The sequence below is a fragment of the Antennarius striatus genome, chromosome 7 (genome assembly GCF_040054535.1).
Source record: "Antennarius striatus isolate MH-2024 chromosome 7, ASM4005453v1, whole genome shotgun sequence".
NCBI classification, from domain to species: domain Eukaryota; kingdom Metazoa; phylum Chordata; class Actinopteri; order Lophiiformes; family Antennariidae; genus Antennarius; species Antennarius striatus.
In genome coordinates this window covers 5,520,921-5,535,143 of record NC_090782.1, presented here as the reverse complement: position 1 = coordinate 5,535,143, position 14,223 = coordinate 5,520,921, and the positions used below count along the sequence as shown (strand labels likewise).

General features: G+C 40.9%; 2 protein-coding genes across 3 annotated transcripts; one reads left to right on the top strand and one right to left on the bottom strand.

The window, feature by feature from the left end:
• Positions 1 to 409: 409 nt before the first annotated feature.
• sgcb (sarcoglycan, beta (dystrophin-associated glycoprotein)) lies at positions 410 to 4,326 on the bottom strand. 2 transcript variants are annotated; one of them, XM_068319627.1, is made up of 6 exons: positions 4,291 to 4,326; positions 3,448 to 3,657; positions 3,176 to 3,361; positions 2,894 to 3,085; positions 2,026 to 2,157; positions 413 to 1,785 (listed from the first exon to the last, which is right to left on the bottom strand). In XM_068319627.1, the coding sequence occupies exons 1-6, from the start codon at positions 4,303 to 4,305 to the stop codon at positions 1,585 to 1,587; spliced, it is 936 nt and encodes a 311-aa protein (XP_068175728.1). In that variant the 5' UTR covers positions 4,306 to 4,326; the 3' UTR covers positions 413 to 1,584. The 2 variants fall into 2 exon arrangements, with proteins under 2 accessions (XP_068175727.1, XP_068175728.1); XM_068319626.1 differs by lacking the exon at positions 4,291 to 4,326 and having other exon boundaries at positions 410 to 1,785; positions 3,448 to 4,284.
• Positions 4,327 to 7,117: 2,791 nt separating this feature from the next.
• Positions 7,118 to 11,275, top strand: spata18 (spermatogenesis associated 18). Its single transcript, XM_068320059.1, has 12 exons — positions 7,118 to 7,204; positions 8,033 to 8,138; positions 8,230 to 8,345; positions 8,450 to 8,568; positions 8,790 to 8,885; positions 8,985 to 9,119; positions 9,199 to 9,430; positions 9,553 to 9,711; positions 9,813 to 9,988; positions 10,161 to 10,284; positions 10,371 to 10,439; positions 10,634 to 11,275. Exons 1-12 carry the CDS (start codon positions 7,118 to 7,120, stop codon positions 10,685 to 10,687), a joined length of 1,473 nt encoding a protein of 490 aa, XP_068176160.1. The 3' UTR covers positions 10,688 to 11,275.
• The last annotated feature ends 2,948 nt before the right edge of the window (positions 11,276 to 14,223 follow it).

Below are 14,223 nucleotides of genomic sequence, written 5' to 3'. Positions count from 1 at the left end.
GGAAATGCGCTCCAACCAAAGATTAAATGTGCTTTTATCAAAAGGATGTTGTATATTGGAAAATCTCTTTGTAATCAATACCCTGACACTTTCATCACAATGTATTTAAATCATCACTCATCATCACACAGTAATTGATTAAAATAAAGAGATCCGTGATAACACTAACGGTCCAAAAGCATGAAACTCACCTGTGTATCCACTCTATTTCAGGATCACAGATAAGCTGGTACCTGTCTTTTCACACTCTGAACGCTTTCTGTATGTCAAACCCTGTCTCCGCTAGTTCTGATCAAAGTCTGAAGAGTGTTCTGCTGAGTTCTGCTTGACAAGCACCCACCCAAAGCTGCTATTCAGTCATTCATTTAATCATTTACATGTCTAGCTAATGTCTTACTGTCCTCATTTATTGTCATTTTCACTCGCTATGTCTGTCAGGTCGATGCATACCTCAACATTTATGACACAGAGAACACTCCCCGGATGCACATTCTATTAGATAACAAAATGAGGCATATTGGGGGTTTTTTTAATTCTAAATGGTCATGTAAAGATTTGAGACACATAACAATGTCATAAGTTTCACATACCAACATACTTTATTGAAATAAACATAGCAATGACTTTTGTGCAACTTTTTAAATAAGGCTTTTCAATTTCATTGATCAAAAACAACCTCATGACACAATTTGTGATGGTTTGTGACATTTTTAACACTGACATTGTTATCCAACATACAAGACAACCCAAAATAAAACGAATTATATATTGCACAAAAATCATACCACTCCATATGGCTTCAAACCAGGCTCCTCTTGATTGAACCTTTTCTGATATTCATACATGTCAACAAGAGATTTCCATAAATCTGTAAAATGACTTATTTTACTTTGTAAAAGGTTTTGGAACAAACTTAAAACATAATGTGAATATTGTATTATTATATTCTATTTTATCCCTTGTAAATCCACTGGCATGACAGACTTGTGTGTAGAAAGAGATCTGCACACCACCATTACTGGTTGGCTTCAATTGGATGTTTAGTTTACACTTTCCAAATTTAAAAAACGCATAAAAGCATTAGAATCACACCATGTCTCGTATGTGTCAGTCAAAATAACAAAGAAAACACAGCTGCCAAAATCAAAAAACAGCAAGTAAAATCTTACACAACACTGAAGTTGATAAATTAGTAATCCTGAACGATAAGGTAAAAATTAAATACATGTAGCTTCTAGCTGCTATCAATGAGCAATGTAAGCCACAGCATAACGCTGAATAAAGTGTCATGCACTGATATTGCATTACATATTGCAAATAAATTTTGAGAACTTATAGAATGCCAACAATTTAGAAACAAAATTAAAAAAAATTACCCTTATCTTTGGCCAGTAATCTGTAACACAATTCCTGCTTGCCAAACAAAATGAGGACTGTGGAATTAGCCATCCGAACAGTAGAGGTATTGTTATGTAGAAGTATTGATGAACGGTCTACAAAATGTTCCACATTAGCAAACTTGTAATCTAACTTCAGTGGTGAGAGACTGTAGGGAGATGTAATAGCAGATTCCACTCAGCTCTCCTAGTGAGCTTTCCTACATGGGTTATCTGAAGTCTGGCAGCCCATGTTAGGATATTTCACCTGCACACGGAACAAAGTCCCATCTGCACACATGCAGAGCTTGTATCTCTCCTCACCTTCATCAAAATACAAATCTCCCGCAGAATTAGGGATTCGTGTAGCATTGAACATGACGGACCCATTGAGGACGATGCTGTTCTCCTGCAAAGAGAAAGAAAAACAACCTCAGCCATCAGGGCATAGTAGAGATAAAATAAAAATTTTCCTCACATCTTGTTTATTAGCTACATACAAAATACATGAGTGGGTTTAGATTTATACAATGTAACTGAAAACTCCCTGGTAGATGTTTTTTGTATTATTTAAAATAGATTATCTTAAACACCAACATCACACAGTAATTCATATAACAGGACCATTTCCTACATTTCCCATACTTACAGCCCTGAGCTCGATGCCTCCACCCATTTTAAACTCCACGGTTCTGCCCATGATGTTGACACCCTCGTTCCCACGAATGATGGCCTTGCTGTCTCCTTTAATGTTGAGGTCAGTTGTTGCACTACTGGTGATCTAAAATCAGAGAAAAACTATGATTTAAATCTGGAAAATGAGATTTGTTTCAGTTACAGCATTTCCAGAATAATAAAGTATGACAGGACAGCATGTTTCAGACTGCAAAGTCAAGTAGAACAACAAAAAAGTTAATTTGTTAATGGAGCAAAAAGGTGAAATCTGACTATTTTCAGATCAGTTTCCACAATACAACATACAGCAAACACAGAGTCGACTTTAGACTCCACAAAAGTGTTGTCAAGTTGAAAGAGAATGTATTTGTCGTCATCGCATATAATTCTTCAAAATAAAAATGTGAAAACTATTTTTGAAATTGGGTGTTCCACAAAGATGTGTCTCCATATAAATATATATAATATATGTTTGCATATTCAGGTCTCTAGTGTGTACCATTAAGAAATGAAGACTTAACCAAACAACTATGTCCCTTTCAGGTGCCAAGCATATTTCCTTGGCACCTTTTAAAAATTTTAAAGCTAAAATAGTAAAATTGAATGAAATCATCACATATAGAAGCAGGGCAGTAAGAATGAAGCTCTGGTCGACTGCACGGGAATTAACTGTCATAACCAGGAGACCAAATTGTCTGAAAAGTCGCAGCACAAAAGTGATCCTTTTTGTTTTGTTACAATTCAGACGGATCCTTTCAGTCAGGATTTGGAAATATAGAAATCCTGTAGGACTGTCAACACATATTAAACATGTGTTTAATATTAAACAGTATTAAACACACCCTTTCTGTGGAGGCCTTTTTAACACTGAGAACTTTCACTCCTTTGGGTAGGTGGAACTCATGGTTTTCAAAGTCTGTGCTGAAGAACGTGGTCTGCGTGCGAGGGTCTGTGAAGGAGATGCCGACATCACTGACGACTGAGGTCTTGTCCTTGTCTACACTCAGCTTAGTGGTGCCTTGCTGGAACACAACCTGGAACAACACACATAATAGAAGTAAACAGTACTTAAAATGTGTGTAGAATAAGTCATTTTCCATATATGTGGAAATGTTGAATCTCACCGGATTATTGTTGCCAACAAGGACTAGGTCTTGATCCTTACGGCCTCCAACTGTGCTTTTGTGCAGTGGGTGAACGATGCCCATGTCCGCTTTCTGTTTAAAGCGCAGCATGCCACTCTCATGGAATTCCATGCTGTCACAGCCATTGGGACCAATTCGGATCACCGTCCATATTACCAGAGTGATCTGAGGGACAGCAGAGTTACTGTGATGAAAGACTGTGATTCAGGATTAACCTTAATATTCTTGACTTGCAGCTGACGCTTACTCACAATGAGGTTAATTAAGGCGAGCAGGAAGAGCAGGATGACGATGCAAACAGCCATGTTCCCCTTGCGTCCTCTCAGGCCGGTCTTATGAAGGCGCTCTTCTTCAATGGGAACATAGCCTGCTTTAAAATTACTGTTGTGTTCCTTGTTGATGCTGCGTCTTTCTATAGCTTTCTCTCGCATGGACTTCTTCACCGGGCCATTTGAACTCTCCTGAAAGGCAAAACCATCTCTGAGGCACGGCACAAAAAGCAACATTATGTGTACTCAGAAAAGAAATCAGTAACTACTAAATCTAAATTTCAGACAAAATCAACTAATTATCGACATATGCATAGTTCTATAGGCTAAAGCACGTATTTCTCTGTAGATGACAGCCTCCATTCATCTCCACTCTGTCCTCAGCAGCGTCTTTTATTTCCCTGACCATCTCAGGGTCTCTTCTGTCTGCGCTGGAATGCACCTCAGAGTCTGAGGCCATCACTAAAAATAACCTGCACTCGTTTTAGCAATGTCGCAGAAAAAACAAACAAACAAACAAACAAACAAACACTCTAACTGCCCCGTTATGTCCCTGTTTATGTTACAAAAATCATTTTTCTGTCATACATTTGCAGCAGTAACAGCGTTTTCATGTCAACCCATCGCTGCCTGTGCTAATGGAGCGGAGGCTACCCGCAGCTATTTATGAAGCTAACACAACGGTGAGGACGGAAACATGGCCCATTACATTTATACTAATACACCACATTACTTTAGGTTACACATTATTGTCCTCTTAAACACACCGGAGCGAAAAACGGAGTATAAAAACAAGAATAACAACAAATGTGAATCATAACGGACCTGCTCAGACGCCATGTTGACCCTCCCTCTGCTGCTGCTGGGCCACACGGAACGAACCATTCTGGAACGTAGAAGGACACGAAAAACAAAAAAAAACGATATAATCAGAGCTGAAATAGTTATTTGTGAAGTTTTAATTTATGTTTGAATGAAATACGTCAGACGTGTGATTTTTTTTTTTTACTGAGCAGTCAAAAAATGAAATATTTACAAGTTTATGAAAAATGGTTTATTCCATGGTCAGCCAGCCAATTACAGTAGGGTCCGAAAATAGAAACGCAACTCCATTCATATTTTCCATAAATAAACCAGAGCGGCCGCAAAGGCCTTTGACATTAATTGATTTATTAAAGATAAAATTAATGCACGATTTGTTAATAATTAAAAGTAAATATTTAAAATAAAATTAAAATAAAAAGTTGAACATGATGAAACAAGACTGATTTGCTGGAAAGGTCAAATTGCAAAAAATTTTGTTGCTGCTGTTGTGTTTTTTATTAGTTATGTCATATCATATTATATCATATATCACAACATATATCATATCATATCATATCATTCATTTTTCAAACTGCTTCTGCTTCTTTTCTTCTTCTTCTTTTTGCTGTGATCCAGGAATTGGATATACATATGAATCCATATGAAAGTGGCCCAAGACAGAATGGAAAAGTTTGTTTTTATTCTGCTGGTTACAGTCTCCTGAACATGACAAAACACATAGAAAAATAAGTAGCAAATTTGTCTTTAAATGTAGCTTGAGGGATTTCACTGATGCTCAGCAATGGCATTTAAAAACCAAATCAGCACTCTTAAAAGTTTTTAATATTTTTTTAGTGACCGACTGTAGTCACTGTGTTGTACTTGTACTCCTTGATCTGACTGCAGCATTTGATACAGTGGACCATGATATTCTGATTGCTCACTTGGAGCAGTGGGTGGTCACTTGTGGCACAGCACTCACATGGTTTAAATCCTACACTGCCTGGCCAAAAAAAATGTCACCCTCAAAAAAGTCACACCCTCTCATATTTTGTTGGACTGCATTTAGCTTTGATCACAGCATGCATTAACTGTGATATTGTTTTGATGAGTTAATGCAATATCACAAGAGTTATTTCCATCCAGTGATTTTTTTTTCATATTTTTCATCAAGATCTTGTATTTATGATGATGGGGTCTGACCACTATGTAAAGCCATCTCCAGCACTCATTGAGATTCTTTCCCTGAAGGGAAAAGCCAAAAGGAAAAGAAGAGTCCATAGAGCAAACGTGTTTGAACATTTTAACAGTGACATATAGAGAGATAGCATTACGGTCTCACTGTATAGCATACCACACATTTTTTAAATTCAGATTTTATTTCTGCTTTTTAATTTTTTTTAATTTTTTAATTTTATATACTGGTTTGATCCCCGAAGGGAAATTAAGAAAGCACACTCTAGCTACTGATTACAAACGCATGCATACATATATGTGAGTACAGGCCCCTGTATCACACACACACACAAGGGGGCCTGTAGGCATGCAGGGGAGGTAGGGTGGCAGGCAGCTCCTTCTTGGTGCGCCTCAAATGAGCAATTTTGTAAAGGGGACGGCACCTTGCTCAAGGGTGCCTCGGCAGTGCTCCGGAGATGAGCTGACGCCTCCCACTGTTAGCTCACCTCCGGGTATATTTTGGGGGGGGCGGGAGCGGGAATCGAACCGCCGATCTTAAATCATAGGACGACCTGCTCTACCGCCCGCTTTACCACTGAGCCACTGCCGCCCCCCCTTTTAACCTATTTTATGTTATTTTATTGGCTTTTTTATTTGATATTTTATTTAACAGCATTATGTTCACGTTTTTATGGCGCGTCTGTCATGTTTTTTTATCTATTGACTGTGCAGCACTTCGGAAACCTTGTGTTTACTTCAATTGTGCAACATAAATAAAGTGGATTGGATTGGATAAAAATACCCAACAAAAGAAAAAAAGCAAAGGCAAACTATTGATGTTTTAAGAAAGTGACAGCATAGCCGGAGGAGATTATTATTATTTTTGGGAGCACTGTCCCAGTAAAAACCTAAAGCATTTATTAATGCATCAAGAATATTATAGGAATATAATATTACTGAATTTTCTCTGGGATAAATACAGTGTCTGTCTGTCTGTCTGTCTGTCATCATATTCTCTCTGAGTTCTTTTGGTTTTTACTGTGTTCCCATATTTTTCCCTTCATATTTATTCCTCAGATCATTTTAGCGTGTACAGAATAATCCATACGGTTGAACAGCGCCACCCAGTGGCCAACTTTAATAATTATAGAACCCTAGATCAACCCTTTTCTTTCCTCATCTCCTTTCTAATTTCTCTTGAGTTGTTTTAATTATATTATTTGGGAATTGTGACGCTTTGTGGTATTTAAAAGTGTAATATTTTTCAGAATTTTCCTTCACTTTATTTCCCTTTGAAGACAAACTTTTTGAATTTCAGCTATACATCATGCTCACAACCTGAAATTGTTTTGAAGTGTTTATAATTATTAATCACGACATGAAAAGGCCAAAACTTTTTTTTTTTTTTTTTAAAGTTTAAGGTAATGTTAACTAATGCATGTCAGGGTCTGGGTGTGACACATGTCTGCCAGAGAAGCTGCTGAGACTCTGGTCCGTTCCCAGACGCTCGGTTTCTCCATCTCGGTTGCCACAACTGAGGCGGTGTTTGGTGTCCGTGTGGTGAGTGGAGAAAGCCGCCAGGACAGGACAGGGAGTGTGAACTGCCCCTCCCCGTGGAGAATATACCCCCGACCTGCTCGGATCTTCTCTCATTGGGCTGTTGGGTTGTGACATGGCTGAAGCTCTGAGGAGACTGACCCAAGCCTCCTCGTTCAGTCTGTTACAGGACAAGCTGGAGAGCTGGAACAAAGACTACCATGTAAGTTCATCAATAAGTCATGATCGACCGAAATCCGACCGGATCACCTGTTAGCCATCATCACTAGTTATCGATACAAACAGTTCGGTCGTTAAGGTCGACTTCACAGCCCCGCTTCAAGTAAATATTTTACGTCGCTTTATTTTAGACACAGATGAACTGTTGGGACACTGTCGTGAAGGAGTTAATTACATTTAATAATTAACTAATCTAAATTACGAATTAAGTAAAGGAATGTAGTTGTTTGCGATTTCCCGGTGGAGTTTTGGTTGCTATGGACGCTTGTCGCCATGGCTACTGCTGGACTTATCCAAAGATTGTTTTTCCTCGGTTGTGATTCGTCCAAGTACTTCCTGTTTGTGTGACGTCACCGGCAGCGTTAGAATAGGGGGCCGCGGAGGGACACTGGAAACTGGTGAGTGTGTGATTGTGCCAGTGTGTACAGTAGTGAGCACACACACACTCACACACACACACACACACACACACACACACACACACACACACACACACACACACACACACACACACACACACACACACACACACACACACACACACACACACACACACACACACACACATTAGAACGGAATCCTTTTTTTTTCTTTGAATGAAAGTAAAATAATTTTTTTTTTAAAATTAAATGTTAAATAAACTACAGTATTCAGCTCCAACAGGAGCACATAGGACAGACTTATGAAATGCAACCTGAGAGTTTTACAGTGGGATTTTTTTTTTTTTAATGAAGGTGTGCACCATCTGTGTGTGATGTAGTTTTTAAATTTAAAAATCAAAGCATTAGCTGACTCGTATTTTTCGACCTAGATTATTTCCTGTGACCAGAACCTAAACAGATGTTGTGAGCTGATTGAACTGACCGCTAAGATCCAGGGTCAGCTTTTCACCGTCCTCAATCTTGCAGCCGCTGAAGGTAAAACAATGCATTTAAAATATAGGATTTAGTTTGAATGAATCGAGCTTTAATCATGTTGTAATTTGCTCACGGACTCGTCGCCACTCAGGTGGACATTATGCTGGAGTGGACACGCTCAAAACACGTCTGCTCCCATGGCTTGGAACCTGCCTTTCAATGTCGAGTCAGTCAGTGTCTGATGACACCAGTCTTCAACTGATCCAGGTGACACCACCTGGTTGGACTTCACGCTGTCAGGAATCACATGTTCCGTTCCGTTCATTTCCCTCTGTCATGTCCGTCTGGTGCTGCTCATTTGCTTCAATCAGGATTCAGTGGAGAAGGAGAGGAGGATCCGGGAGCTCTCCACCTCCCACGGGAGTGAGATGCTGAAGATGGACGCTGAGCTGAGCTCCACTCGCCTGCAGAGGGAATCTCTCAGAGCAGAGTGAGTCCAAGTGATATGAAATACTGAAGTCCGCTAGTTCTCCATCTCTTCTTGCGTGGGTCATGTTTGGAGGGAGTCTGTAGAACTGAATGCCATCTTGCCTGCATCCATGAACGAAAGGATGTATATAAATGTCAAATGTATATTTAAAATCTCCACATCCTGTCATCTGACTTCTTTGTGCTGAAACGTGAAGCTTCTCTACATTTCCGTCCTGACAGGTTGATTGATGCTCAGAGAGAACTGGATGATACAAAGAGCAAATCAGCGACCACTCTGCTGGCCACCGAAGAAGAAATATTACAGCTGAAGGCCGAGTGGGTGATGCACTCAAGCACTGCTGTAACATGTAGTTTTTAACCTGGTGTGTGTGGTGTGTGATCCGTTTGCTGACGTCAGCTGTGTCTGCGCTTTAGTTTGCGATCAGCCCTCGAGCAGGTGGAGACTTACAAGAGGAAGCTGGAGGCTCTTGATGACAACCAGCATCAGATTCGATTGCTGAGAGATGAAGTGTCCTACCTGAGGGGAGAGAAGGCCATGCTGCAAGACAGGTGCGCCTGAACGCAAACACACACACACACACACTTCGTACACAGAACAGTGTTTCAGATGTCCCCCTTTCACCTTCAGGTTGGTGAGAAGCCGTTCTCCGAGCCCCCTGCCCAGACTCAGCCGTTCTTCCAGCCCCATGAGGACCGAGTCACCGACCAGAGCTCAGCTCACTAACTCGTCCCGCCACGCTCGCCTCGTGACCCGCTTTAATGACCTTTACGCCGTCGAGCGCCTGGAGGCTCAGACCCTGCTTCGACGCTACGTCTCAGACTTAGAGATGGTGCAGAAAATCATCTTCATTGCCGTTGTGGTACGGCTGCCTGTAGAGATAAACGGGAAAAAGAAAGTGCTTGATCTGAAAGGATGTTTGATTGATTCAGGGTTGTGTAGGATTGGCTGGTAAATGATGTGCTATTCATGATTATGCTTCAGGAATCTTTCAAGATGGGGAAAATGGCCTATCGTCAGTTGAAGCTACGTGTGAAAAAGACGTTGTCCCCGTCCCACTTTGGGCCAGAGAGTCTGGGGGATGCGGCTGTGGATTACATCGTGAGAAACCTGGACATCTATGACGTTCAAGCCAGCGTCAATGTAAAACGACACACTTTTGTCTCACGCGTCCTCTGAAGTATTTATGAACAAACTGACATATTTGGATGCTGGAAAGGACAGACTTTGTTTATTCTCCACAGGACGTGATCAATTCCATGAATGTGAACCCTCGGATCTCTTTCCCACCAGAGGTGGACTTTGTGCTCATCGGTTCCTTGATCAGGGACGTGTGCAGGATGGCATTCGCCATGCAGACGCTGGACCCTCCTCTTGACTTGGCCTTCGCCACTGATGGAGAACTTTTCAATGACAGCAAGTCAGTCATGTGTTCAGTAATGCATCTGATTTCTGTATCAAAGTTAAACTTTACATTAAAGGGAGCCAGTCATGTTTGATTCATTGTCAAACACCCACTCTGTGAACTGAAGCCTACTCTTGTATTGATTTATTATATATTGTCCCCCTGCCCCCACCCCTCTATCTGTCAGGTACCGCCGTAGCTATGATGCTGATTTCAGCGCTCCTCTGGTGATGCACCACGTGTGGCCAGCCTTGATGGAAGGAGATGTAGTTGTAGTGAAGGGCGAAGCTGTGACCGGAAGAGGCATCCCGGTAAAGTAAAGTAACGTATAGAATAAATAAAATCCAGAAGTCATCTGCATGAAAGTGCATGGAGGCTAAAGGCTCATGTCTTGCAGTGGAGAAGAAACCGGAGCAGAAGTGCCAGTCCTGTGCGCTCCCGCTCCCTCAGCCCACGTCGCAGTCTTGTAAGTCTCTAATGCTGTAGTTCACAGTGAGATCGAAACCACTGTTTTGGGTCATTTTGCTTGTTTTTATCAATCATTTCTGTGCATGCACATCCCTGGGCATCGGGTGTATACGGAACTTTATTTCTTTATTTTGATTTGTCAAAAGTTGATGCAAAAGATGTAAATATAACAATCATCATTGTCCTTTTTAGGCCTTGAACAGCAAGAGCCTGTCTCCTGATCGACTCAGCTCCAGCTGTCTGTGAGCTCTGGCCTGTCTGTCGTCGTCTGTGTCACCAAATGGCAGCTCAGAGTTTACGTTGTTGGAGGGCGGTAAACGGTTTGTTGTGGTCTGACAGATGATGTCCAATCATTACTCCTCTCTTTACTCTTTCACCTTGTCCTGCATATCCATTGCTCTCCACACTTTGTTTTAGCCAAACATATGTGGTGCTGATGATGTCACCTCAACTCGTCCGGTTGGTCATCGTGACTTTTATTGACAGTGGTTTTATTGTGTTTGTTTCATTTTTTGGTGCTGTTGTTTGTTTACTCTAAAATGACTTTTAACTGAACTAACATACACTTAAGAACATTTGACATAAAACCATAAACCAATACAAACATTTAGGACATTTGGACCCACAGCCACTTATTTTACAGAAACATCTGTATGCATTTGATATTGTGTATTTATCTTTGTTCGCTTGTACACTTTATGTTCTACATTTGTCACCATTTCTTTATTGAATAGCATAAAGTGACAAATTATGCTGTAGGATAATTTTAACTTCATTTGTGTTGTAGTGAATGTTTTCCTTGACAGTTCCTATAGTGATTGAGATTTTTAATGAATTCATGTTACATATGTACTTTTCTGAAATTAAAGTGTTTTCCACTGTTTTGTAGAAAGTTTTTTATGGACAATGTTAGAAATGATCTATAGCCTTAGAGCAGCGATGTCTGTCAGTACCTTCAAACAAACAAACAAACAAACAAACAAACCTGTACAGAATGGCTACTCCAGTTACCATTAAATAGTATCACAGATGTCTGTTAATTTCATTGTAATTTAAACACACAAGGCTGTTTGTTCAGCAATAATTCTTTTCTAACCACGAATGTTGTGATTCAATTTGTTAAAGTTGCCCTGTTTTAACAGTAGATGGCGCTCTACTCCAAGACTTGACAAGAAAACAGGCTACAGCTTCATTTTCTGGGTAGTTGAGTCAGTTTTTAACTTTATTTTACAGTCATGCCCAAATATACTTTTTAACAGTACTTTCACAAAACTGTGAACATGATATTTCAGCATATCCAACAGTGCCGATAAAAGAGAAAACACAATATTACTTGTTTTAAACTTTTTTTTTTATCTATCGGATATTTGAATAGGATTTTGCAGTAATTACAAAAAAAATCTAAACCCTAAAAACCCTGAATTTATCTACCTGCCTTTATCCAGATAGAAGAACACTGATTTTAAAATATGTTTATTTAAATTGGAGTCATTCTGTGTCCATTATTTGTGTGCGTGCATAGTGTTTTATTTTTATTTATGGATTTTTTTTTTAATTAATTTTTTTACATTTGAATAAAATCCTTCAGGCAGTTCCTGCAGCGACATAGCTGTTGATGATGCGTTCATGGACTGTGTCAGTCTTCTCGGCCATAATTAGGTCTCCTTATCTCCAGGTCATGCCAATGTAAACCAATTACAGGGCTTCAGCGCACCCGTCGAACCATGTCTGATTAATACAATGAGGATGAGCTCTGCTGAGCATTAATAGAGCCTGAACAGGCTTTGAGTCTTAATGAATCACCTGACGACCACTTCTATTAGCAAACGAAATGGGTTTCTTGCTAAGTTGCTGCTATCTGAGTTGTTGTCACAAAAATACCCAATGTGCATGTTGTATGAGAGGTTGCCCCCCCCCCACACACACACACACAGCTTCATGTGTGATCTGCTGTGGGGTCCTGATGTTACCATGATAGAACTTGAAGGGAGCCCGTTGACTCTGACACAGCTCAGTTGACCTTCTTCATGGGGAGGGGGTGTTTATTTAGGTGCGCTGTGGTCAGCTAAGGTCATGGGCAGAATGACCTCAAATGCTTTAGTACTAATGGTTGGAATGAAGTGCCAGAAAAAATATTTAAACTTTATGGCGAGTAACCATTGAGCTTCTACCTGCATATTGAGTTCAGGTGGCGAGGTGAAGAAACCACCTGATCCTCTGCGGTGTGGGCAGGTGCTGGGAGTCAAACCTTAAGTCATGGTCTGAGGAGGAGTATAGAAACCTGCAGCTGGAGCTCCACCCTGAACTGACTCAGAGTTGCGGAGTCAGCTCAAGTTTCCAGTTTGATGTCGCTGAACCATGAGATGTTTCCTCTGGACATTCTTAATGGGTTCAAGACTGCCAAGAGTCGAGATTCTGGAGCAGGATGAGTACTCCCCCCCCCACACACACTGATCCCACAGCCAAACCGGAGGAGGAGTATTATTGGGGCTGTATATTTCAGCTTGTGATGACATGATTATGGGTGACCAGGCTGCAGTCCCTAAGTTGAAGGTAATATTAAAGTAGGGAGAAAAAGTTATCGCCAAAGTCACAAAAACACAGTTTCTGAGATTGAGGATGCAGCGAGTGACTAGAGACAACAAAGCGGGGTGGATACTTGGTGTTGGCTTTGACTGTCGAGTCATCCCTTGATGGAGCAGTCGATGACGCGGCAAGGCATTAGAGAGACAGCGCTCTCCACGGCAAAGAGAGGCTGATCCAGACAACAGCGCCGGATGCAGGTTTTGCATGGGAATACCTCACAATTTATGACAGGAGGGAGAAAACAGAGAGATAAGGAAGGACAATGCGTGTGAATAAATGCAAGTGCACCACATGTACAACCACACCCCACCCCTTTTTTAAAAAAATTCACTATTTTCAGCAGTGCTATAACACCCACGGGGAAAATTTGCTGGCACCAACATGCATGTGAAGTCACAGCGAGGGCTGGCTGAAGGCATTGGCCCAAAAAGATGCTGCGAAGCAAACAAGCGTGACTCCTGATCTCCCTCTCAGCCTCCAAGTGAGTTTAGGAATGAAGCCTCTGCCAGAGATAACATGGATAAACACTTCCTTCCTTTGTTTATGACGTCTAGCGTATGAATAAGAAAACTATCTGGATTTGGACAGTGTTTTTCCCCATGCAGACATTTGTCCAGGCTGTTTCCTGTTTGCTGCTGCGTCATTCGTTACACATCTGTGGATCGGTAGGTGCCTCTAGTCACATGTTTTCTCTCCACAGTTTTTTTTTTTTCCCAGCAGGCAGCGCTGGTGGCACCTGTGTTACTGATGTTGTGACCTCCTGACATTTGAGGTACAGAAAAGACTCAACCACCCAGTTCTGTTCAAACAGTTCCATTTCACCACTCTCAAAGAGTAAACGCACAAAAGCAGCGCCCAGCCTGAGGAATGCGATTTATGATTTTCACAGAACGACCCATTAACGTAACGGCAGAAGCTTTATAACTTTTTCTCATTCTCAATGGGAATAAAAAAAGTCTCATCCATGAGTTCCATCTGCTTGTTTAAATGGAATCTATTTACATTACACACTGAATGTCAAGCTGTGCTGTAATTACATGGGTTGCTTTGTCAGGACACCGTGAATTTAACCTTCTGCTTATCCTCAGACGTGACGCTGGAAGGTTTTCTGTAAAAAGCCCATCTGGTTGATGTGATTAATGTGAATAACAGCCATCTTTTAACGTTACAAAGGAGCACGGGCAGGGCAGAACGCC